Source organism: Phascolarctos cinereus, unplaced genomic scaffold (genome assembly GCF_003287225.1).
Source record: "Phascolarctos cinereus isolate Bilbo 61053 unplaced genomic scaffold, phaCin_HiC Scaffold_726;HRSCAF=1367, whole genome shotgun sequence".
Taxonomy (NCBI): domain Eukaryota; kingdom Metazoa; phylum Chordata; class Mammalia; order Diprotodontia; family Phascolarctidae; genus Phascolarctos; species Phascolarctos cinereus.
In genome coordinates this window covers 128,210,505-128,237,909 of record NW_027556098.1, presented here as the reverse complement: position 1 = coordinate 128,237,909, position 27,405 = coordinate 128,210,505, and the positions used below count along the sequence as shown (strand labels likewise).

The 27,405-nt window shown below is 39.1% G+C and overlaps 1 protein-coding gene across 1 annotated transcript; it reads left to right on the top strand.

Annotated features, from left to right (window-relative positions):
• RBP2 (retinol binding protein 2) lies at nucleotides 1-26,765 on the top strand. Its single transcript, XM_020986154.1, has 4 exons — nucleotides 1-73; nucleotides 14,799-14,977; nucleotides 22,017-22,118; nucleotides 26,546-26,765. The coding sequence occupies exons 1-4, from the start codon at nucleotides 1-3 to the stop codon at nucleotides 26,594-26,596; spliced, it is 405 nt and encodes a 134-aa protein (XP_020841813.1). The 3' UTR covers nucleotides 26,597-26,765.
• The last annotated feature ends 640 nt before the right edge of the window (nucleotides 26,766-27,405 follow it).

Genomic DNA, 27,405 nt, shown 5'->3' with positions numbered 1-27,405 from the left:
ATGCCTAACGACTATACTGGAACCTGGGAAATGGAGAGCAATGACAACTTCGAAGATTTCTTGAAGGCCTTAGGTAAATGTGAATACCCCAAGGGGAAAGGGGCTGTCAGGAAAGGAAATGCCTTATCTAAATTGTAAAGGAAAATAGAAGTATTGGGATAATGGAAAGATCCCTGGACTAGGGGATCGGTGGACTTGGATTCAGCTACTGGGCATGTCATTTATTTCCTGTGTGACCTTTAACAAGTCATTTCCCTTCTCTGGCCTATAGTTTCCTCATCTGTAAAATGAGGGCTTTGGAATAGCTCTTCATAAAGATTCCTTTGATAATGTGAGTCTGTTACATTCAAGTTGATGTAAAATTCCTCTTCTGAGCCTAGAACAACTGATAAACTCAGTTAACTTAAGGGTGTTACAGTAAGGCTGATATATATTGAAACAATTGCTCAATTCATAGAGGGGAAAAATCAGTCAAAGTGTATTCTTTGGAATGGTGTAGACCAGCTGACTGGTTGCTTGTCAGAATTGCGAAGCATGCTTAGAATTCTAAGAGACAGAATGGTCTTCTGAAACTTTCCATCTGACTCTTGGCAGAATCAAAGGTCAAATCTGATGCCAAGGTGGAGCAGTCAACAAATAAAGATAACTTCCTAATTAGCGGGTTGGCGTTAGGTAAAGCCAAGTTTCTTTTCAACTTCATCTACCCTTTAAACATTAATGATTCCTCTAAATGCAAAGATGTTATAATAGATTTTGAGGAGATCTAGATCTGTGATTTCATTGTCATTGGGAATGCCAAATTAGGAACTTCCCTCTACCATTACAAATTTGCAATAATACCAAAAATTTTAATGTCTTTTTTTTGCCCTTAAAGAGCTCGCAATTTAATGGAAATGACAACATACAAACCATTAAGTACAAACAGGATATACAGGATAAATTAGAAATAATCAAAGAGACAAGGCACTTTGTATTTTAATTATTTGTGCTTATATTTTATCTCCCTTTATTTATCGAAAACTCTTTGAAGTCAGGAACTATGTGTCTTTAATCGCTAAATCCTCCAAAATAACTTGTAGTGAGCTGGTTTATTAAGAGATTTTAAATTAAAGTGCTGGTAGAGATGGAGGACTCCACTCAAGGTGATTTCCACATACCTGCCATTAGATAAGTCATTTCATTTTCATGGACTTTTCTGATTAACTGAATGACTGAGCCTCCGTTTCTTCATATGAAAAATGAGGGGGTCTGACAAGATGACTTTTGAGGTCCTTTCTAGCTCTGTATCTATAATTTTGTGGTTCTATGATTTGTCTTCTGGAATTTTAAGACTAAACACTAACTATAAAGACTAATCATGGAATTTCTATGGAGAGATGCTGGGACATCTCTACAGGGCAGTTAAGTTGGCAATAAGGAAAATAGTTTTTACCTGATCTTTAAAAGGCAGCTAAGTGGCACAATGGATAGAGTGCTGGGCCTAAAGTCAGAAGACTCATCCTCCGGAGTTTGAATCTGGCCTCAGACACTTCCTAGCTGTGTGACCTTGGTCAAGTCACTTAACCCTGTTTGCCTCAGTTTCCTCATCTGTAAAATGAGCTAGAAAATGAAACAGCAAACCACTCCAGACACTAAAATATGACTGAACAAAAACAAAAATAGTAACTATAATCATGGCAGGAGGCACTAGTGGGAGCTTGTGAACTACGTAGCAACAGAAAAGATACTTTCAGGCTGTCACTGGAGACCTTAATGTCTTCTTAAGGGTCACATGTGTGTATGTGTCAGCAACAGGACTTGAACCCGGATTTTCTTGATCCCAAGGTCAACTCTCTGTTAACTATATTATGTTGCCCTTAGCATGATATTACTACCTTGTAAGGTTTTGACTGATCAAAAGAAATGAAATGAAAGTGAATGAAAGTTTTAAAAAATTATGCCTATAACAACAAAAGGAAATGAAAGTCTGAGTAGGTCTGAATTGAAATAAATGAATTCCACCTCTGATGTTTGCTACCTATATGACCTTGAACAATTTACTTAACTTCCCTGGATCTCAGTTTCTTCACTGAAAAATGAGGTTGGACTAGTTGACTTTGGATGGCCCTTTCCATTCTAGATCTATGATCCCTTTGGTCCTTATGACCTGGGTGATATTATATGCTGTTAGAGCTAGGAGAGACCCTATAAATCATTTGGTCCAGTTGCCTCATTTTTTTTTGTTTTTTTGTTTGTTTTTGTTGGACAGTGGGGGTTAAGTTATTTCCCCAGGGTCACACGGCTAGTAAGTGTTGTGTGTCTGAGGCCAGATTTCAACTCAGGTCCTCCTGAATCCAGGGTCGGTGCTCTATCCACTGTGCCACCTAGCTACCCCAAGTTGCTTCATTTTTATCGATGAGAAAACCAAGGTTTAGAGAAGCTAAGTGATTTGACTAGTCACACAGCTAGCTGAACAGGGACCCAGGTGCTTTGAATTAAAATCCAGCAGTTTTTCTTCTATAGTTTGCTGCCCTCCCTATTCTAGAGGGAATTCCTGTTCAGATAGGGATTGGAGCAGAATGATATCCAATGTTCCTTCCAACTTTTATATTCTGTACCTAACCTCAGAGACTATTATAGGAGAATGCCATTGGCAATTCTCTTTGTGGCTTCTATATTGCAAATCAATGACACCTTCAACTTATTATATACCACCAGTGGCCATCATTTTTTGGCTGAGTAATGCTATAATAAGCTGCATTTAAAAATGTACAGAAGCAGAATGCTTACTGAAATCATAACTTTTCAAAGGGAAGTAATATATATTGCTGAAATTTCATATTCCATTGGGAGGGGAGAGGGACTTACAGCATGAATCTGGGAACCAGGAGTCCTGGGTTATAGTCCCACTTTCCCCATGGTTATGCTCTCTCTCTGCTAGTCCATTGACTCAGAGCAAGAATTAGATTGTGGGATAGTGGGGTAAAAATTAGACTGGAAATCAGGAAACCTGAGTTCAGGGTTCTTTCATCAAATCACTCTGATCCTGGGCATTTAACCTCCCTCAGCCTCCATTTCCTAATTTTTCAAATAGGAATAATAACTGCCCTGTCTACCTCATAGGCATATGGTCAAGATCAGTCAGTCAGTGAGCACAGAGGTAATATTTATGAAAATTTATGTGTGTTTTAATACCGAGTCTTATACAATGGGAAATGCTTTTATTACGGCTGTTTCCATTTCTCTATAATTAATAAATTGTCTAACTTTCATGCACCTGAGTCTCCACAAAATAGATTGGTGACTTGGCCATTGGCCAGTGAGTTTAGCTATTCTAGATGGCTTCTGTGGATAATTTATGAACACAAATTCATTTTGGTGCCTTGGTTTACTCAGCTACATCGTCTGTACCATGCAGTAAATTGTTCTTCTCCCAACTTCCTATGTGCAGTGGAGACTTAGCCTTGATCAAAATTGCTTTTTTTTTAATGAAATAAGGACCATAGAATGATAGAATAACTTATATTCACCAAAGGAATAATATGAAAATGGATTCACCAATGTCGGCTGGGGGAGGGTGTTAGGGCAAAAGACATGACATCTTCATAGGATCACAGACATAAAGCTAAAAGAGACTTTTAAGGCCTTCTGTGTCCAACCTCTTCATCTGATACATGAGGAAACTAAGATCCAGCAAGGTCAAGTGACTTGCTCAAGGTTACACAGGTAGGAAGTGGTAGAAGCAGTATACAGACTCAGGGCCTGTGATGCCAAGTTTTGCTATCTTTCCATTTCACCTTCATTTGGCTTCCCCTCAGTTCTGATAATATGGTGGCATAGCCAGAGTCCTGGTTCTGCAATGTGGAAAATCTAGGTTCAGATCCTGCCTCAGGCACTTATTAGAAGTGTGGGCCAGGACAAATCACAGCACCTCTCTGGGCCTTATTTTCCTCATCTGTAAAATGGGGATAATACTTTACTATTTAGTACAGACATCTATTCTCTTATCTCGTGAACGAGAGAGGAAATTACAAACCTGTTCTTTATTTCCCAAAGATGACTTCCTCAGTGTACTGTGATTATAAATAAGCTATATGGTAGAACTTCACAGGGTCATGGAGAGTATCAGATAAGAGAATGTATGTAAAGCTGTTCACAATTTAATAATGTCATATGTTGGGTTATCTATTATTTTCCAGTCCTTTTTCTTCTTCTTTTCTTGCAACCAACCTAAAAAAAAAATGAGTTAAATCCCAAATGCATGAGACCCCACTAATCTAAGCCTGTAGGCTAGCCTGACTGGTCATAGAAGAGCCAAGACTGTAAAGTTTGTCTTTGTTGCCCCAACCTCCTCCTCTGGGGCCCTTTCTGTCTCTTTAGGTCCTCCTCAGGACACCAGGGCCTTCATACTAATCTCAGACCCTGTAGTCACACAGGTAGATAGATCTGAAATGGGCATTTGGAGCTTGACTAGTTCCCCCTACAAAGGGGATTTACATTTTAAAGAGGAATTTCGTTCCTTATAGCTTTCTGGTGAGGAACAGATTTTCAGAGGTTTGTGTGTGTGTGTTGGGAGGGACTGGGTGGAAGGGCAGGGTTCCCAGTTCTCTTCATATCAAAGGTACCCTGTGTGTGAGCCCAGCCCTTCCTGTAGGAAGATAATCATCTTTAAAATACGAATCATCAGGTGCATCCTAAGAAGCAAAGATACAAACATATGCTGGAACTTGTATGTATGTCCTACAGCTGCTTGTAAATAACAGGAGTGTCAGATAAATTTAGATGCTTTCTTTTTGGTGCACAGAGTTTAGCTCACAAATGTTAATGCTTGGGTAAAACCAAGTCCTTTCCCTAATTCAAAAAAAAAAAGTGAAAATGGCAGCAGACTTTAGCCTGTAAAAATCATCTTTCCTTTTCATAATGAAGAAGTATGTGGTTAAATATGTGCAAACTGGGCAACGTAATTCCAATGAATCCAATAAACATTTATTAAATGCTTATTATGTGCCAGGCACTGTAATAAGGGTACAATGGGAGTACAATGAATAAAAAGAAAGACAGTCCCTGCCTTCAAAGATCTTACAATCTAGTGGGGGAGGGGAAGAAGAGAACATACAAAAGGAGGCAGGAAAGCAGGGGTGGGGTAGGGATGGGGCAGACCTGGAGGCACCAGGTGCAGGGATGTTCCAAGAAGTTGAAACCGAAGGAACAGCAGATGCAAAGTAGAGGGAGCTGAGTCCAGTTTCTGCCCTCTATGAAGGAAAACAGTGGGAAGAGTTTGGTGCTCTACCCTCCAGCCCTCCACTAGGAGAGGAGAGGTGGTGTCAGTCAAGGTTTGAGTTAGCTGGGTGGTGATGAGATTAGACATAATGAGCTTCACTTGGGAGAAGTATCTTAAAACCAGGGAGAGCTGCAGATGCCCAGTAAAGTCCTGGTGCTAGTCACCCAAACTGCTTTTCCAGTCCTCGCTGGTGATCATGGTGGAAGCTTTAAGTGAGTGTTGTTTATTTATTCATTAAACATTTATTAAGCCCTCACCTCATGAGAAGCCCTTCCCTAGATGCTAAGAAAGATGTGAAGTTTAGATAGGACATAGTTCTTGCCCTCCTGGAGTTTACAGGGACATAAGGAGTTAAAAAATAGATAGCTACTGGGACAGCAGGAGTTCTCTCTGCTTTAGGGTAGGATGAGTATTAGCTAGGATGATGCAGTAGACAGAGCAGCTGGGCCTGGAGTCAAGAACAGGTGAGTTCTAATATGGCCTCTGATACTTGCTAGTTGTTTTACCCTGGCCAAGTCACTTGGCCTGTTTGCCTCAGTTTCCTCAATTGTAAAATAGGGATAGTAACAACATCTTATCTCCTGGATTGTTGTGAGAATCACATTATATCTGTGAAGTGTGTGACACATAGTAGGCCCTTAATTCTTATTTCTTTCCTTCCTAAGGAGTAGCAGCTGGGATAGAGGAAAAAGGGTACATCCTTATAAAGGAAACCTTCCTTCCTTTTATATAACCTTTCCCTTAAGATCTGATAAAACACTTTGTTTTGTAGCTTGCTAATAGTCTGATCATGAGTCACACTTAACTGTGAAAGACATCACTTAATGAATAGGGTCCTGGATTTGGAATGAGAAAGACCTAGGTTAAAATCCTACCTCAAATTCTTACTATGTGACCCTAGGCAAGTCATTTAACTTCTATGTACCTCAGTTTCTCATCTGTAAAATGAGGGGGTTGGGCTTTCTAGGCTCCAGCTCTAACTCTGCCATCCTATGGTTTGGTCTCACAAGATCTGGATTTGAATCTTTGCTTTATTAATTACTAGCTTTGAGACCTAGGACTTTATTTAAACTGCGTGTTGTGGGAATATATGTGTATGTGTGCATGTGTGTGTGTATGTGTGTGAATGTATGTCTACATGTGTGTGAATGTGTGCATGATGGCAAAGTAGGAGCATGCTCAGTCCAAGATTCTAGACATATAACCCCTCTCTAAATGTGTTAGCAGCAAAAAGAAATGGTATGAAAATAAGGAGAAGATTGTTCTTCCACTCTGTTTCTCATGAGTTTAAAGATGGTTGATGTTTTGAGTATTAAGGGGTTCAGGTTCAAAGCCCATTCCAGCTGAGCTTCTGGGTGTTTGCTCTTCTCTTAAGATGACTACACAGAGATCTGGGCTCTTTAATTTACAAAGAAGGCTGCCCTTTAAAACACGAACCTTAGCTTTTTCCACCAGCACATTACAAAGCATTTTCATATTAGGTGGCCAGCCAATAGATCAACTTTATGACTTGTATTGTTCAAAAATGCAGCTATGAAAAGTACGCTTCAATAAAGTCTTTCCTGGTTGGGTTTGGGGGGAGGGGATGCCTGTGTGTGGCAGCTACAAGAATTATATATTACTCAGAAATAGCTTGCCTTTAGACTCTTTCCTCTGAGATCTAAATTCACTTTACCTGGCTATAAATCAGACTCAGAGATATCTTTAATCCATAAAAGCAGATAAAAGATGTTTGATAACCATTGGACTAAAATACCAAATAAGAGAACCATTCCCTCTGGTAAGTGAAAAAAACAATATGATTCTTTTCAAGTGTGTGGAGAGGGGTTGAGGTGGGGCATCAGTTGTTACAATCAAACTCCCTCTCCTTTTGATTAGCAGCACCATGTAGCTTCCAATAGAAAATTTGGTGCCGTTTTCCTGAGGAAGTAGGAGGTGACATGATTAACTCACATGTGAAAAAAGCTAAAGGGTAACTATCAGGTCAAGCCATTTTTCATTCCCTAGGAAAAGAAAAAACAAACTTAAAGCCTGCACTATGTTTTCATTTGCATAGAGCTCCATTTTCAGAGTCCCTAGGAGCTGGTCTGAAATATTGATTGTAGCTGGCAGTGCATATTGGCACGACTAGGGCAGCCTGAGTCATAGGAGAAAGGTATATAATTTTGGTTCCTTCCTGGGTACCCAGGGGCAAGGACTAATTTTTATTATGTGCCTTTTTTTTTTCAGATGCCTACTAAGCAGAATGTATAGAAAGGCCAGCACAAAATCTGAACCTCAATTTTGACAAGGCCATCAGGGGTCTTTTCCTCTTGGGTATTTGGGTCTCTGCTATGTCCAGTTTTTTAATGCTTAACTTCCTCATAAATTTCAGTACAGTTATATGAGTAATGATGATCTTGATGATGCTTTTCTCCCTGAGGCCTCTCCCCTCTAGACCAAAATGAGAACAATCTTTTGTTATTATCATCATAACAATGGTGTTGTGGGGGAAATCACTTTAAAAACCTTAAAGGGCTGCATAACAATATTGTTATGAGGATAGTAATGAAAAATTGTTCTCTTCTTGGTCTAGAGGGGAGAGATCTCTAGATGATAAAGACAGTGCAGGAGCTTTACAAATGGAGAAACAGGTTCACAAACTGAGACCTGTTAAAGATCTTAGCTTGAAAAGGCCAAGGTCCCCCACTGCATCCTGGGCCATCTCCAGATGTCCTGATACGCATCTGACCACTGGACTCAGATGGCTTTGGAAGAGAAAGTGAGGCTGGTGACTTTGCACAGCCTTCCTTCACTTAAATCCACTTCACTTGCATGTCATGTATCACCTCCCTGATGTCATAGTCCAAGAGAGAAAGACAAACAGCATGGATTTATGATCTTCCTAAGTGATGGACCTAGGATACAGGCTCAAATCTCCTCACTTTTAAGTCCCATACTCTTTCCACTATACCCCACTGCCTCTCATTTTCGGCCAGACCTCTTCCCTTTCTTCCATCTGGCTCCTGAGTGCAGTGACACTCCTTCTCAACTTCTAAACTGGTTTCTGCTCAGGTCTTGGGCCTCAGTTCATAGGGCCTGGTAGGCAACTGAAACTGTATCTATATCATGGCAAAATGATTCAGTCAGTTTGATGGAACATTGAGCCAAACTGGGTACTTGAGGCATGTAAACAAAATAGCCAAAAGACTGACAGCAGCTGTAAAAAAGGACAGGTGATTGTATCAACTTTTCTTTGATCGTCTAAAGTGACCAGTCATTTAAATCAAGCAATCATTTTTAACCGGAAACACCAGACTAGCCACCATCAGGCCTGACCTAAAACACTTTTCCTCCACTATAAAATGAGGGGGTTGGACTAAATTACCTCTAATGTCACTTCCAGCATGACATGATCACTGGGTGGTTCTGTGGAATGCCAGTGGAAGAAGAGATCAAAGTATACAGAAATAGTTGAAGGTTTCCTAGAGGGTCTAGAAACAGAGTTGGGTCTTGCAGAATGAGGGCAAAAGAAAGGATCGAAGGCAAGGGAAAATAGTGTGAGTGAAGTGGTGTTGGCAGAAATGATCTGACCTGAAGTAGCGAATAAGGAGGATTTGACCCACCGAAAACAGAAAGTTTGCCTTGTGGAGTCATGGGAAATAAGAGAGGGTGGAGAAAGACACTGTTATTCTTTATTCTTTGGCTCAGGAACAGGAGCAGAGGAATATTGGGGGTGAGGATATAAATATTGTCCTTTTAATATCCTTCCTGTCTCTTACAAAGGTAGATTTTTAAATACTTGGAATCTGGAGGTTATTTTTCACTGGATTTTTCAAGAAAGCATCAGTTTAAAGTCCAAAATACTTGATCACTTTCTTCAATAAAGGCTTTTTCCTCCAAAGAGAATAACAGGTATCTTAGGTGTATGTCCATGCAAGTGTGTGTGTATGCATGTAGTATGTGTGTGTGTGTGTATGTCCATGTAAGTGTGTGTGTATGCATGTAGTGTGTGTGTGTGTGTCCATGTAACTGTGTGTGTGCGCGTGTAGTGTGTTTGTGTGTGTGTGTGTATGTGTGTGTGTGTGTATGTGTGTGTGTGTGTGTGTATGTGTGTGTGTGTGTGTGTTTGGGGGAAGGGTGGAGATGAAAGGGGAAACATTTATATAATTCTATCGTTAGACAACCCAAATGAACGATTTAGAATCTGCTACATAAATGTTGTCAGGGACAGAAATATTAAAGGTGCAAAGAAGTCACAGAGACTGTGTCTCTATTTCTCTTTTGACCCTGCAGGCTGTGATACTTCAAAGTGTTACTGTAAGATTCCTTGAACCAGGAAGTTGTCTAAATGAGCAGATGGAGAATTGAAAGGGTTTAAAGTGTGTTTTCTCCAGCTGGGACTGGTTTTGGAAAGAGCCCTGGGCATGGGAAGCAATTGGTGTTGAGCAGGGATGGCATGTGATGGCAAGAGTAAGATAACTTTCATCCATCTGTGTAAGGAGTAAATGTCCAAATAAGTAGAATTGCAATTCAGCTAGGTCACAGAAGTCCCTGTGGCGATGGGGGGAGGGACAGATAATAAAGATGCTCATATCTCAACGAGACAGAGGAGGTACATAACCTGAGACAGTGTATCTTTAAGTTTCGACACATTTAAGAGTAGAGCAAATCCAATTACTGTTCAAGAATAATTCCAAAACTTCTCTAGAACTATTCTAAAGCTGTAGTGTTAGAAGATCCAACATGTTATATGGAATCAGAGCCATGGTCCAGCCAGTCTATGATATGGTTTCTTATGGGAGAATCAACATACTTATTGTGGGAAAATGTTGTAGGTCAGGCCTGATGGAGGCTAGTCTGGTGTTCCAGGTTAAAAATTGGAATGAAATAAGACACTTGTAGATCTTGTTGTTTAGTCATTTTTCAATCATGTCCAACTCTTTGTGACCCCACTTGGGGTTTTCTTGGCAAAAGTATTAGAGTGGTTTGCCATTTCCTTCTCCAGTTCATTTTACAGATGTGGAAACTGAGGCAAACAGGGTTAAGTGACTTGCCTAGAGTTATACAGCTAGTAACTGTCTAAGGAAAGATTTGAACTCGGGTCCTCCTGACTCCAGGTCTGGTGCTCTATTCACTTGTAGATCACCTTACCATTAACAAGAGGAGGTTTACTTTGCCACAGCAGAGAAAGGATATTCAAAAAGGATACACCGTTCTTTCACGTAGCCATCTTGGTCTGCTGGTCAGCAGCCTGAGGGATGAGCTACTGACTCCTCTTGTTCTGGCTTTTTGCACTTACACTACTAGGAAGCTATATCAATGGCCCCAGCTGGCATTGGTAGCCTGAACATCTTCACTAAATTGATTAGGGAGAGACAGAGAGAGACAGAGATAGAGAGGAAAGAGATAGACATGTGTTACTAATAGAGACTCCTTACCAACGTCTCCATCCAACATTAATCATTTGGGTTTATTGAAATGCTTCCCAGGATGTTTCATTACTACTCTTCACCCCTCCACTGTCACACACAGTATTTTTTTCTGATCATTTTTTTTTAGATGTCACCAAGGTTGATTACTATTCAGATAAAGATGCCCCAATTGTTGCTGGTTGGTATATGAGCCTACCAGAGAATATATGCCATAAGCCACCAATAATTTTATGGCTTTTATTTTGATAACAGACAATAAGGATAGGCATGACATTCAGTAGATTGGAGGAAAAGTCTCACCTTATTCTCTAGCTTACTTCTGTATAATTGTGTATACCTAATTATTCTTTCCTAAGATAATCTAAACCATATAAGTCTTGATGACAGTTTCAATATCTCTTACAGAAAAACTCGCCTAGCCTAAATGTATATATTGCTCCTACCACCAAGGACAAAGTAATTTTCTCTAACATTAATCTCAAAAATCAGAGACATTTCCTTAAATGTTTCTAGAGTTCCTTAATAAATAATCATCAAATTTTTATTATGACAAGTTTTTCCAGTTCTGCTCTTCTCACCAGTTCCATCTCCCAGCCCTGGTCATTCTCTGAGCTCTACTTCCATTTCTCTGTTTGCCAGGTATTTTATAATAAATGTTTCTCTATCTCCTAAAACTTAATGTATCTAATACCATACAAAGCCCATTCCCTCTTTTGACTTCCCTGTCCTGTCAATTATTCTATCATTTTCCTAAGTAAGAGAATCTAGGCATAAAACTTGTCATCTTTTACCCTTGGCTTTTTCTGCTTTGTCCAACTAGTTACCCAAGTCCTGTCCATTCTTCCTGGTTGACCTTCAACAGGTTACTTAGTTTACCTGATCTTCAGCTTTTAGATACATAAAATGAAGGCTTTAGAGATATGGCTTTCCATGATGCCATATGTCTTCAATCTATCATTCCCTTTCCATTCTTGTTTCTACCAACCTAGTTTAGACTCTTATCTATTTCATGTCTGGACTATTAGGCTCACCCTCTAACTTGTCTCCTCCCTACTTTGAGTTTCTTGTTCTACAATCCTATATCATGGCCAGATTAATCATCCTCCAGTAGCACTATCATCATGTTATACCCCTACTTAAAATTTTCACTAGCTCATCATTGTCTACAGAATACCTTGGCATTCAAGACCTTTACAATTGTTTGTATGACCTATCCTTTCTATTCTTTGCTGTTATTACCCCTCAACATGAGGAAATGAGGTTCAGTGCAATCAACCCTGGACTTGAAGATGGAAGAACTAGGTTCTAATTTGAGCTCTACCACTTACTATCTTGTCTTCCACTTTGGGGAAATAATCTCTCTGAGCCTCCATTTTCTCATCTATAAAATGAAGAGGGGGCAATTAGGTAGCGTGGTCGATAGAGTACTGGGCCTGGAGTCAAGAAGACCTAAGTTCATATCTGTCCTTAGACACTAGCTGTATGATCCTGGGCAAGTCACTTAGCTTTGCTTGCCTTCGTTTCCTCATCTGTAAAATGAGCTGGAGAAGGAAATGACAAACCACTCCAGTATTTCTGCCAAGAAAACCCCAAATGGACTTGTGAAGAGTCAGACATGACTGAAAATAACTGAACAAAAAAAAATGCAGAGATTGACTGCCTGATATCTGAGGTTTCTTCTAGCTTTACTGAAGTTATCAAAGAAAGCACAATTGGTATAGTGTCAGAGGTCTTAGGATCAAATTAATTTCTTCTACTCACTACTTGTGTGAACTTAGCCAAGTTATTTCATCTTAGTTTCCTCACCTTAAAGAATATTTTTAAAAAAAAGAATTTTTTTGTTGTTGAGTGGTTAGACTCAATGATCTCTCAGGCTCCTTGCAGCTCAAAATTCTATGATCTTCTGAAATTAAGAAAAAGAGTAAATAATTTGATGTAAAGAAATAATGGAAGATGAGACAAAGAAAGATGATGAGGAATATTTTGTCAGAACTACACAGGGTTGCATGAAATGTTTTCAGATGTTAAACTATTTCCTCAGTTTCTCAATGTCTAAAATGGATGATAATATTTTATCTATTACCAGACGAAACATAGTAATGTATAACAAGAGGGTATTGATATAGTATTCTAGTGTCTCAGAGAAAAATAACTTTAAAAATCCAAACTCTTCTTATTTTTATCATAATCATTATTGTTCATACTATATGAACAATATTCCTAGTGTCAGGCAGTTATTTTTAAGAAAGCTTGGAGGTTTTATGTGTTAGTTAAATATTCTTAAACAATTCATTCATGTAGTCTATATTTATAAGTATTTGCTATAGCAAATATGGCTAAACAGTTATATTTGGCTAGAGACCAAATTCTAACTAAATCTACAGCAAGAGAAGAACAATAAACAACTTATAAACTATCCTCTATTTCTAATGGGAATATTGGCCACCTTGCTGTTCCTAAAACAAGACACTCTCTCAGCTGCTAGCATTTTCCCTGGTTGTCCCTCATGCCTGGAATGTTTTCCCTCTTCATCTCTGCTTCCTGGGCTTTCCTGGCTTCCTTGAAGTTCCAGCTAAAACCTTACCTTCTATAAAAAGCCTTAATTCTAGTGTCTTCTTTTCTTCTGTTGATTATTTCCTCCTTATCCTGTGCATGACTTGTTTGTACAGTTCTTTTCATGTCCTCTCCTCCATTAAATTACGACCTCATGAGGGCAGGGACTATCTTTTTCCTTTCTTTGTATTTCCAGTACTTAGCACAATGTCTGACATATAGCAGGTGTTTAATAAATACTTATAGAGTGATTGACTAATTAATGGCAGCTCTGGGATGGGGGATTAAAACCTTATTATGACCAGGGATATTGGCCTAAGTTCTGGGTTAACTTGACTGCCTGGTAAAAATTGCAAGACTTGTAGATTTTATATGTACTTTTGGAAATGCAAATACACTTTCATTTACTAAGAATCACCACTACATAAATAAACTGATTATTCAGTGCCTGCTATGTATGCTACTGTCATAATGATCTATTAACAATGCAGAACATTGGGGCAGCTAGGTGGTGTAATGGATAGAGCACCGGCCCTGAAGTCAAAAGGACCTGAGTTCAAATCTGGCCTCAGACCAAACACTTGACACTTACTAGCTGTGTGACCCTGGGCAAGTCACTTAACACAAATTGCCTAAAAATCAAATAAACAATGCAAAACATCTTCACTAAATTGGTTAGGGAGAGTCAGAGAGAGACAGAGACAGAGAGGAAAGAGATAGAGAGACAAACAGAATCAGAGAAGAGAGATGGAGACAGAGAAGACAGTGACAGAGACAGAAAGAAGAGAGGCAAAGAGACAGAGAGAAGAGAGAGGAGATCAGTAAAACATTTAAGTGCTTACTATGTACAAGACTCTGAGGAAGTACGGGACCTTTGATTTCATTGGTACTGGAAACTCCCAGGTGAGGAAACTCCTTTTACCAATGCAGGTTGACACCTTCTCTAAATCTTAGAATTACCTAGAGCACTGAGAGGTTCATGTACTTGCTCAGGGTCACACAGCCAGTATGTGTCAGAAATAAGGCTTGAATCTTGGTCTTCCTGGCCCTGAGCTCCCTCTATTCACTATTTTATGCAAAACATCCAATTTGGGGGCAGCTAGGTGGTACAGTAGATAGAGCACTGGCCCTGAAATCAGGAGGACCTGAGTTCAAATTCGGCCTCAGACCAAACCCTTGACACTAGCTGTGACCCTGGGCAAATCACTTAACCCCAACTGCCTAAAAATTTTAAAAAAATAATAATAATACAAAAACAAACAAACAAACAAAAAACCCATCCAATTTGCTTCAGAATGGATGTGTTAAGAGAAACAGAACTGGTGAACATCTTGTTCCCAGCTGCAGGAACTTCACTCCTCATTCTAGACACTGAGAAAGTAGAGTTTATCTCCACTACCACCATCCCCCAACCCCTTTATGTAAAGCACAGCTCTTAATTAACATATAAATAATGGAAAGATGCCTGACTAAGATCTTTATCTCATAGATGTTGACTGTTTGGTCTTGTTAAAGAAATGAATGAGTCTAACTTAGAGCATCATAAACTCAGTGACTCTCTTTGCCAACAGATATTGATTTTGCTATCCGCAAGATTGCCAAGCTCCTAAGTCAGACAAAGATAATCACTCAAGATGGTGATGACTTCAAGATAAAAACAAGTAGCTCATTCCGGAGCTATGAATCGGATTTCGTTGTTGGAGTTGAATTTGATGAGCACACTAAAGGACTGGATGATAGACATGTTAAGGTACTGGCCTGGGCTTTGATTTTGCATTTCATACAGCATTTAATACAAGGGCAAGCTATTCTGGTACACGATGGAAAAATAACATGAGCAACTAGGAGAGCTGGGGGCGAAGAAAGCAGAGCTTTATGGTGCTGGCTAGCAATGAACAGGGGAAGATGAAGCTTTCCCTTTTTGCTATGAATGAACTGTGTTGCCCTTGCAAAAGTGGGTCATATATTAAAAAGCAAGCTCTAAGTTCTCAAATTATTTTTAGATTATAGAAGTACATGTGTGTATATACATGTGTACACATATGTGTGTGTATCTATGCATATACATAAACGTATACATGCACGTGTACACAATGCACATATATATAAAAACAACTAGGGGATGCAGTAGGTAGAGTTCTGGGCCTGGAATCAGGAAGATCTGAGTCCAAATCTAGCCTCAAGCATTTATTAACTGTGTGACGCTGGGCAAGTGTTTTCTCATCTGTAAAATAGGGATAATGACAGTTCCTACATCACAGGTTTATGAGAATCAAATGAAATCAAAACTATAAAGCTCTTAGCACAGTGTCCAGCATATAATAAGTAGCCAGGTGGCAGTGAACCTGGAATCAGAAAGACTCATCTTCCTGGGTTCAAATCTGACCTCAGACACTTATTAGCTATATGACCCTGGGCAAGTCACATAATCCTGTTTGCCTCCGTTTCCTCATCTGTAAAATGAGCTGGAGAAGGAAATGGCAAAGTACTCCAGTATCTTTGTCAAGAAAACATCACATGGGATCAGGAAGAATGGGACACAACTGAACAAGGACAACAAGAAATATGTATCCATCTTTACACACACATATATGCACACATATATGTGTATGTATGTATATACATGTGTATATTATATGCTCTCATATTATTAGGATTATTATGTGGGGATATGTGTGTATTAATACATAATATGCATATGTGCATATGTGTATATCTATAAATAAATTAGCTACTTATTCCAAGGGCACATTAGTACTGTTTTCTGCCATCAGAGCTGAGACCCTCAAAATAACTCAAATAACCAAAGAAAGTCTCAGAATGGCATATAATGGTAATAAAATCCTTACCCTTTTCACTGTAGGTGAGGCAGAGGACTTTACCCATATGATCATGTGTAAAACATGGTCATATAAAGTATGCAGCGACATGGTGCAGCATGTGGAAGGGACAGAAATGAAGTATAAAAAACACAGCAGTCTATGACCATTCATTTGCTGTAGGAGTAAATGTCTCTATGGATCTTAATAGTCTCAGAAAGCATCATATAATATTATGTACATCATGGAGAAATGACTGAGATCCATTTTGATTCACCAAACATGTCAATTCAACAAATCTTTGTTAAGTACCTCCTGCATGCAAGGCCCAGAGGATTCAAAGACAAAAATGAAACAGTCCCTCCCTTGCAGGAGTATGTTATTATTATGATGTTAATATATTATATTATTAGGAGGATATACATGTACACAAGCACAAAGGAGATAAAAAGTAACACAAAGTAATTCCAGGAGGGAGAGTACGCAACTAGGAGGGAACATCTAAGCTGAGAGTTGAAGGAGCCTAATGTTTCTAACAGGTGTAGGTGAGGAAGAAGTATGTGCCAAACATGGGAGTCTGCTTTTGCTAAAACACAAGTGATGAGATCCTGAGTCATCAAGGAAAAGCTCTATTTTGTTTAGTGGATTCTGTTTAAGAAGGCTAAAACAAACAAATAAAAAAGCATAAGCTTCCTTTTTTTCTTTTTTTTTTTTAAATTCCTTTCTGTACGACACATTATTTTCCTACGGTGTTGGATAGGTGAGGAGTTACTGTGTTATAAAGACTGAAAGCTAATTCATCAGAAATCAGAACTAATGCCAAAATTTGCCAGCGTATTTGCACCATTCTTCTGTTCTAATGTCAGCTCAAAATGAATATTGTACATCATTTAATTCACTTCCATTCCTCTTCAGATCTGGCTGTCTCCTCACTAGAAATCAGGATAGTTCTCTAGCTTTATTCTTTTATGACCTCTTATGGCACAGAGACTCTTCATTTCTCTCAGCATAATCAATTTTCCCCAATTTTTTGCTGATGGTGAGAGTATCCCATCTGTTCATAGCCATCCTGCCTCTTCCTCAGTCCTTAATAGACTCTCTTCCCTTTAAATCTTGTCCACCCTTAATATCAGCTGCTAATCCTGTCAAACATATGAAACTCCCTTTGCAGTATCTCCTCAATTTTGGCTACAACAACCAGAAAAGGGGGTGGGGGTAGGGGAAGCTAGGTTAGAGACAAGATGGGATTTGTAGGATTCTACAAGAGCCCCCTGGGCAAAGGTCTGGATTCTTCCTACCATCATTCCCCATCCAATTTTATCCACTTTTTATCAGAGTGCTCTACCTGAAAGGATCCTCAAAGATGTTATAAGCCTCTTTATTTCAAAAACAGATTCTCAAACTTGGGAGCAGAGTGGTATACTTCTATGTATATCTGTGTGTACACATACGTATATATGCATATGTATATATACACATGTATGTATATCTATGAGTATATACACATTTGTTGTTTAGTTTCTTAATCATGTCCAACTCTTCATAACCCCATGGATTACTGTCCATGGGGTTTCCCAGTCAAAGATATTGGAGTGGCTTGCCATTTCTTTCTCCAGTATACATGTATATGTATATATAAATCCATACACATTAAATATAACATATAAAATTATATTGTATATATTTATATAACACAGAATTATTATGTATTACTTTTAATCATACTGATGATTTTATTGTAGGAAAGTGCCAGTGAGGGAACTCTACCAATTCTTCTGCAACTTATGTCTAAGAGATTTGCTTGGGGTCACTGAGAGGTCAAGTCTAGATTTTCCTGATTCTGAGCCCATCTGTCTACCCACTGAAATACATTTCTGATGGAGACATTATATGAACATGATTAATAGACAAGTATTAGGGAGTTGCCTGAGGCACGTAAATGTTAAGTGACTTGCTCAGTAGCATCATATTGTTTGGTGTAGCGGAGAAAGTACTGGACTTGGTGGTAGGAAGACCTAGGATCAAATTTAACCTAAGGTGCCTATTAGTTGTGCGACCATGGGCAAGTCATGTGACCTCTCTAAGCCTTAGTATCCTCATCCGCAAAATGAAGAAGTTGGACTAAATGCCCTCAGAGGTCCATTCCAGCTCTAAAGCTATGATCCTATAGAGATTTAAGTGTCAGAAGTGGGATTTGAACCCAGGTCTTCATGCTTATGAGCCCAGCACTCTATCCACCATGCCATACAAAATGCATGCATGCATCTAGGCATAAAGAATATTGGAGGGAGAGAATGAAGAAATAGAGTTTTACATGGTATTGACAGGACTGCCCTTACACATTTGGAGTCTGAGTGACTGGTTACCTAAATGGTGTGTATATCTTTGTCTTGTGCATTGTATGATAGAAAGCATAAAAGAATGGAACTTAACATCAAGTTTGGAGTCAGGAGAACTGGGGTTGAATGTTAGTTTCAATATTTACTAGCTTTATGTCCCTGGGCAAATCAGTACAGATGCCTTAGCCTCAGTTTCCTCATCTGTAAAACATGGTTTAATCATACTATCTCACAGAGTTTGCTGTGAGGAAAGTACATTGTCAACCTTAAAGTGTTTTGTAAGTGTGAATGTGTATGTGTGTGTGTATGTGTATGTATCTGTTTACCCCAGCACACACACACACACACACACACACAAGGAGCCTGGGGGGAAGTAGATCAGAGCATCCCTTTGAGCAGTGGTGTCACAAAATGAAAATGTTGGGGAAGCACTGAGCTATACCATTGCAGAGAGACATTTGGTTCTCTCTCTCAAAAAAAAATATTTTTTTCAGAATCTTCCTTGTAGGGGGAGCATAGTGTATTGGAAGAACACTGCACTTGCACTCAGGACACCTGGGTTTGAATCCTGTTTCCAACACTTATTATTAGCCATGTGACCCTGGGCAAAGTCATTTTGCTATTTTGAGCCTCAGTTTCCTCATCTATAAAACAGGGATGAAACTTGTACAGCTTACCTCACAGGGCTGTTGTGAAGAAAATGCTTTATAACCCTTAGATTGCTATATCGATGTGAATTTTTTAATTGCTTTTCTTATTAAACCTATTCTAAGGCTTGAGAAACTTTACTATTAGAAAGGGTTTCTTTATCCCTAACCTAAGTGTTCTTCTGTTGCATTCTAAAGTCATAGGATCATTGAGAGCTGACAGGAAACTTATAGACCTTCCAATTCAGCCCTTTCTTTTTGTATGTGAGGAAACTGAGACCCATGGACTTTAAGTGACTTGCCAAGTTTCCAGAGATAATAAAGAGCAAAGATGGGATCCAAATGGAGGTCTTCTGATTTCCACCTAGAGAGCTTTCTTCTCCGGCACACTGCCTAATGTCATCCTTCTTGGGCCCTTCTCCACCTTCACTGATTCTCTTTCAAACAATTCACTCGCAGTTGTAGTAGCAGTATCTCTCAGCCTCCTTTTGGTTTGATTTGAATGACTTCATCTCCTCCAGTTCTGCCCAGTCTTCCAGTAATGATCTTCTCCCTATTCTCCTCATTCCTTTCGTCATTCAGCATATGTTGAAGTCACAGAGCAAACTAGAGACCTTGTATTTGGTGCCAGTTATAGGGCCTAGTATTCACATTTATAGGCTTAACAGCAACCACAAATTGGTAATATATTTCTACCCTATTCTCCATAGTACCAGTTTTTTAAGTACTTTAAAATCAGTCCCAGGACAAACTGAAAAGTAAAACAATTTGGTTACGGTGTCTCTTTTTCCATTTCTTTTTAATATCAATTTTCCTCCTTCTGCACAGATATTCAGTGCCTACCTTCATGCTGCCCAGGGCACCTAATGGCAGTGCCCTACTCATGCTTGTCTTCCGAACAATTTTCCGTGTCCCAGATCTTTACTTTATCTTATTCTCCATCCAAATATAGTCATTTTCCTTTATTCCTTTCCCTCAAGACCTTGCTAAGTGACTTGATAATCTTGTGACCTAATTTTCCCTAATGTGTTAATGTCAAATAATGGCTAGACATCTGTTCCCTTTCCAGGTGGGTGTGCATTTTCTCCATTTCCTTAATACAAATGAATACATTTAGTGGTGGAGATTTTAGGCACGCCAACAGGACAGTGGAGAGAGATTTTGAGGAAGGATGCCTTTCCTGGAACCCTTCAAATTGCATATGTAGGCAGTCACCCACTCTGACTACGTGTGAAGCCAGCTCCCTGTGTGCTCTCTATTTGGAATGATTTTCCTTTATCTTCTTCCTGCAAGATTCTGACTTCCATCTCTGTTTATAACCTCCTTTCCCATCTGCTCTTTTGAAGATAATTGAGTCTCTTTCAAGTGTTCTGTGATATGGGAGATGAAGGGTGCCATATAAAAATGAATTGAATGGTGGTATATTGAATGTTATTAAAAGAGTTTCTTAGCCTCCCTCCTGCTGTCTGTTTCACATTAGAGGAAAGGTAATAATGTTGCAGTTACTCTTGTGATTCATTGATACCCAATTACTTTCCGGTTAGAATGACTTCAAAACTGACCATTCTAGTTTGGATTCTTGAAATAGTAAGTGATGGCAGTCTCCTTATTGAAAATGACTATCATTATTGAATATTATTATTGGAGAAGTTCAAATAATATAGACTATTTTTTATATAAAATACCATTTCAACAAAGTCACCAGTACATATAGAAATTCTACCATTTGTAAGGTCTGGGTTGTAATTGAGTGTGGGTTGAGGATGAAAAAAAAATTGATTACGCACTCTTTCCCTGAAGGAGCTTGCAATATAGCTCATTAGATAATAACCACATGTGAAAAGATAATATGATTCATGATATATGCTATATAAGTGGCAATAATAACAATGCCTCACATCTTGATTGTCCCACGGGTGTACCTCATGACTCTGGAATCAGAGATCCTGGATGCAAATCCTGCCTGACACTTACTGCCTGTGTCACCTTAGGCAATTGCCTGAGACTCCCTGGGACTCTGTTTCCTTTTATGTCAAAGGAAGGTGTTGGATTAAATATCCTCTGAGATTGCTTCCATCTCTAGATCTATATTACATAGCACAGTAACATCTGCTAAGTGCTTTATACTTATTATCTCATTTGATGCTAACGACAAGCCTATGAGGTAGGTGCTATCATTATCCACATTTTATAGATGAGGAAACTAAGGTTAGAGAGTATATAAATGACTTACACAGGTTCTCCCAGCTAATAAGTGTGTGAAGAAGGATTTGAACCCAACTCTGGGTATAGTCATCTACACACTATGCCACACTGCCTCTCATAGACAATAAGGTACAGACAATGAGGGTTGTAGCAGATACTGATCTACTGAAAGGAGACATCATGGTGGATGGAAGGTTGAGGATGTTTCTCATGGCGAAGGTAGACCTTCAGCTGAGCCTTGAAGGTCAGATAGGATTTAAAGGAGCAAACTAATAGAAAGAGTGCTGACCTGGATTCAAATCTTGATTTTGATGCTTACTACCTTTATGATCTTAGATAAGTCATTTAACCTCTATGGGCCTCAGTTTATTCATCTGTAACATGAAGTTGGGCAAGATGACATCTAAGGTCTCTTGTACCTCTAACTCTATGACCCTTTGCATTCATTATAGGTAGAAAGGAAAGGTAAGGGATTGAATATGGGGAGAATATTGAACAAAATCACAGAGACTAGATAGAATTGATAAAATCCCTGATGTGTGGAAGGGAGTAGGAGAGACAGTATTTAGACCAATTTGACTAGGGTATGTGTAGTAGGATAGTAGGAAAGAAGGTTTAGAATGTCAGGGTCTTAAGCACCTAAAGTCTAAACTTTATCCAGCAGGCAAGGAAGACAGTGATAAGAAGGAATTACTGAAATATCTTAGAAGAATTTTAGCAGTCATCTTGCCTAGTTTGTCCTCCTAGGCCTTCTTATCCTGACTCTCTGACTCTTACAGACTCTGGTGACCTGGGATGGGGATAAACTCGTGTGTGTGCAGAAGGGAGAGAAGAAAAACCGAGGGTGGAAGATGTGGATTGAAGGAGGAAAACTTCACTCGGTAAGAGTTGGTTTCCATTCACTGTCCCCTATTTTTTCAAAAATAAACCACAGTGTTTCACCCGACGAGACTCCTCAACAAGAAAAAAAACAGCCCCACTCTACTGTCTTGAGTTGCAGCCAAAGGTGCATCATCACACAGACCAGAAAGCCATTTCCACCTTGCCCAGGGGAATCAAGGAAACAATCTCGATGGCAGCTTCTGTGAACTGTTGCATTCTTTTTAAAGCCTTAAATGCTGAATTAGGAATCTAAGATTCAAGAAGAAGAGCAAGGAACCTGCAAAAGACCATCTGGAACTGGGAGAGAAATGAATATGGAGCTAAGGCAAGTCTGAGGAGAACTGACAGAAATATCCTGCTGTCTGGAAAAGAGAGATCAAAAGCAGGAAGAGAAAAGAGAATCAGAGTCACCAACATTTAGACAAAGAATCTTAGACATGCACCCCCCTCATTTTACAAATGAGGGAAACTAAGGCTCAAAAGCAGAGTGACTTATGTAAAGTTATGCAACAAATTAGAAACAGAGCTAGAAAGAAGGAGAGAGTTGGGAAATCACCATAGGATATGGAAGGATGTATGGTCTATAAGTGGGCAGCTACATGGCACAGTGGATAGAGTGCCAGGCCTAGAGTCAGGAAGACTCATCTTTCTAAGTTCAAATCTGGCCTCTGATACTTACTAGCTGTGTGACCTGGGCAAGTTGTTTCACCTTATTTGCCTCAATTTCCTCATCTGTAAAATGAGATGGAGAAAGAAACGGCAAACCAGTCTAGTACCTTTGCCAAGGTAAACCCCAAATAGGGTCACAAAGAGTCAGACAGGATTGAAAACAACTGAAAAAACAAATAAATGTACCCTGTAAGTAAGAATTTTGAAATTTTCTTGGTCAGAGAGAAGCTATATCTACACATCATAAAGCATCTAGTCAATTTAGTAATGGAAAAATTAAAATGTAGAAAATAGCTGCTAGTATCCTGAGAATCCAGAATCTGGTTGATTAATTCAATTGTCCCTTCTTTCCAATTCAATGTGATAGACTGAATGAGTTTGATATAGACTGAGTGACAGTGAAAAAGTAGTGACAATCACAACCATCACTATGCCATTCACTTTTGCTTCTCTGAAGTTCTCTCCACTTCCATAATTTTATCCAAGGGACTGGTATAGCTGCTTCCACCACTCAGACCTGATCTTCAAGGCTACTATGCTTCCCTGGCTCTCTTGGCCTAGGTATGGACAAAGCCTTCTCTTTTTTCATTAAGCTGAGAAAATGTCAGAATGTCTCAAAAGGAACTTTCTTGGAAGACAAATTAAATTTAAATGGCATGTAAACTGACAAAAGTATAGATCTCACATCCTAATTTGACTTAAGCTTAGGTACAAAATGACACTGATGACACCACTTAAGGGGTACTCAGCCTTTACTAATTTCTTACTCTTCCCTGTCTCAAACATCTATATTCTTCAGAAAACTTTGTTTCTTACCTGTGGGTCTAGGCTAGCATTTGGGCCTAGCCTCACTAGTAGATGTGTGACCTTGAGGGTAGACACCATTATAGGAGAAGCCCAAGGATTTCCTTTTAGAAAGCCTTTGCATTGGTTTGGACCTTCCATTCTACCTATTTTCCTCTTTGAACTGTTTTCAACATTCAGTTTTGTTGTGGAGTGCAGATGACCGATACGACCAGGGCCCTGCTGTTCTTAAGCCTTGGCTCAGAATGATGACTCTACTCAGCCCTGCAGGTTCTCTTTGATGCCTCATTCAAATTTCCCCCAATTAATGGTCTTCCCAAATTCTATCATAACAGTTTTAAAATATCAAAAACTTGAAACATATGATGCCAATAAACAGCTTCTACCGTCAGCAATTTATATAATCCTGCAAGTATTTATTTATTAAGCCCCATACTATGAGGAAAGCACTTTGTTAAGCACTGGTCTGTCTCCATTGATTCACATTACATTACACATTACATTCACATTACATGTGTGCATCTATCCAGGTTGATGGTTCAGTGGGAGAGAGTACTAGATCTAGAGTCATGAAGACCTAAGTTCAAATCCAGCCTCAGGCACTAGTTTTGTAACTCTGGGCAGGTCACTTCTGCCTGCCTCAGTTTTTTCAACTGAAATTGGGATAAATAATAACACAAACTCTCCGGAGTTGTTGTGAAGATAAAACAACACAGTCTATGCAAAGTGTTTAGCAAACTTTAAAGTGCTAAATGAATACTCGCTATTGTCCTCATCAGTATCTTCCCATACATTTGATTTAGCTAGGTCAACCCAACATACTAGGGAACATTTCATTGAATCATGTTAACATTGTGTAGCACGGGTGTTGGATTGGAGTTGGACCCTTTTGATGATACATGAGCTCTGGTCTCTTTTTAAAGGATGTGTGCTCAGAAGGGGCCAAGCTCCATGGAAAGTTCTCTGATCCAACACCATGCTATGATTTCCAAAGGAGTACCTGGGCCATCCAGACATCCCTCATTCTCACTATGTGATCAATCCATCTTTTTTTTTACAGTCATGTATTTCTCTGGTGACAACCATTACATCAGTTCTCCTGTATAATTCTTTACATGTAATGTTCTACATGTGCTGCTCCATTGTTTATCGAGGTTTTGGGGTGACTCAACTTCCCTTCTATATTATTCCACAGTAATCTAAAGAATATTGGTATTGAAAAGATGAGTCTTTGTTTCAGGAAAAAACTTAGGATCACCATAAGAATTTGGCGATCTCCCAAAGGTCATTCAAGCTATTTATCCTCCTGTACAATCCAGCCTGCCTCAGTATCCATTACCATTGTCTCACCAAGATGGATGTGCATCACACATTGTCCATTCAGCTGTATGTTGGAGTCTAGACAGTAGGCATTCTTCATTCTTCGCTTGGTTTTTCCTATGTGAAGAGTTGAGGCAAATTCTTTTGCACTATTTTCAAAAAGAAACCTCCAGCCATTCAACCAATAAACAAACACTTATTCAGTTCTTAGTGTATGTCAGGCACTGTGCTAAATGTTAGAGATAGAAAGAAAAAGCAAAAACAGGCCCTGTCCTCGAGGAACTTGGGGGGAGGGGAGAGAACATGTACACATACAGTACACATAGTATATACAAGATGCAAATTAAGTCAATTGTGAAATAGGCATTGAATAAACAAAAATTAGCCAGTACCACAATGCCTTCTCTGTACCTGTCAGGGAACTAGTGGGTTTAGTATGATCCAAACACGTTTTTTCTTGTTTCAATCTTGAAGTGTTACCTTTCAGAGTTCAATTTTCTTAAAGGAAGAACTATTAATAAATGCTTTAGTTTTGGCAAAGTGCTTTACATTCACTGTATCTCATTTGATCCTCACAACAACTCTGTGAGGTGTATGCTGTTATTAGTACCATTTTACAGCTAAGGAAACTAAGGCTAAGACAGGCAAAGTAACTTGCCAGGATTAAACAGCTAGTAAGTCATTGTGGTGGGATCTGAACTCAGAACTTTCCTGGTTCTATGTCAGCACCACCTGGCTGCCTCATTTTTTGTATGACTTACATAGCCCCTGGTCTAGAAGTACCATTTGCTTTGCATTGTATCACACAGCTTGCTGAGTAAGGAATAAATCTAAAATGGTTTTCTTTTCTCCTTTTTGGTTTTCTAAAATGGTTTTCCTTTCTCTTTTTCTCTTCTTTTTGGGATGCTGCATATTAAAAACATTGCAAAAGCAACTCTGCCCCAAGGGGTTGTATTTTTCCTTCAATTCCAATGTTTGCAGGGATTCTAAGATTCCATATCCCTCACGCTTTCAAAGGGTCATTACGAGTAATATAAAGCCCATTTTCCTCTATCTAAACCAAACCCAATGTCCTTGTCAGCTGACAGGCAGGGCTTTAATACCTTTCTGCAACATAAATCCAAAATTTGCCAATAGTTCCTCCGGGCAAAGTTCTAATTATCTACCTCCCACATTGGGTTGAGCTCCCTTACAAACACAAGACCTAATGGAGTGAAGGAACATCACTCTGTTGAGCAGCTTCTCTCTCTCCCTTCACTTTTAAAATCTTTTGCTGCTCTATTTCCTACCTTCTTGGTTGCTTCATTACTTCTAATAAATTACACCATGTTGTTTTAATCATAGAGTATCAGCAATCCCACCATTAGAGCTTGATTTCAATACATTTTTCATTTTTAGAGTTGTAAAAGCTCAATCCCCAAGTCAGAACCTAATCACCACAACCCTGCAGTGTGTGCTGGTTCACTGGATCTGTGAAATACACATTAACAAAAGCTTCTGAAAGTCTTTCTTTTTCCCGTGGTCACTCACTTCAACTCCCCCTGAGAAATCAAGGGTCACAGACTGGCCAAGGCACCAAAAGGGAATCAAGTCTGCTTGCTCCCCATTAACTGGTCATTTTTCACATTTGTAGGAGCTGATGTGCGAAGACCAAGTGTGCCATCAAGTATTTAAAAAGAAGTAAGAGTTGACCAGGAAAACTGTTGAGTTACCAGTTAGCAATTATTGCATACGTTTTGTGAAAAAGCTTCAGAACATTCTTCTACTCTTGATAGCACCTTGGGAATGCTTCTGTGTGAAGTTTTAAGCAAGGCAAATGTGTGAGTGTGACAAACGAATATTTCCTCTTTGTGAGCTGGCATTAAATTAAAAATAATATTTTGTTTTGTTTTGTTTTTTTAAAAACTCAATGAGTTGTCTTGGAAGTCCTGTATAATTCATGTCTAGAATTAAATGTCTAGATCAGAGTTAATGTGTGCATGTGTATGTGTGTGTGTGTGTGTGTGTGTGTGTGTGTGTGTGAGTGTGTGAGTGAGTGTGTGTTTCATGGACTCTTTTGACCAGCTGGACTCCTTCTTAGAATAATGTTTTTTAAAATACATAAAATAAAATGCAGGAGATTACCAAGGAAAGCAGTTATATTGAAATAAAATGTACTTTTTCCCCACCCAAGCTCACAGACCCCATGAAATTTCATGGACCTCAGTGAAGAACCCCTGATTTTAGGGCTTTATTTTTCTAGAATAAAGCAGATTCTTTGGTAAAATAAGCAGATGCCCAGATGTAATAATCTGAAGGATCCTGAATAGATCCTTCCCAACTACCTTATAGAATTGAAGAGCTGGTAGGGACCTTAGAGATCTTCTAGTCTGACTTCCTCATTTTGCACATGAAACTGAATCCCAAAGAGTCCCCAGATCATACTGCTACTCTACAGAAATGCGAAGCTAGAACTCGAGTCTCTAAAATGAAAAGGGTAGGACTGGATGACCA

Bases quoted from the DNA above. Each gene is read 5' to 3' on its own strand.
- RBP2 (XM_020986154.1), top strand. From the start codon at position 1: ATGCCTAACGACTATACTGGAACCTGGGAAATGGAGAGCAATGACAAC. The intron at 74-14,798 runs GTAAATGTGAAT...CTTTGCCAACAG, and splicing joins AGATTTCTTGAAGGCCTTAG to ATATTGATTTTGCTATCCGC. The intron at 22,119-26,545 runs GTAAGAGTTGGT...TCACATTTGTAG, and splicing joins AAGGAGGAAAACTTCACTCG to GAGCTGATGTGCGAAGACCA.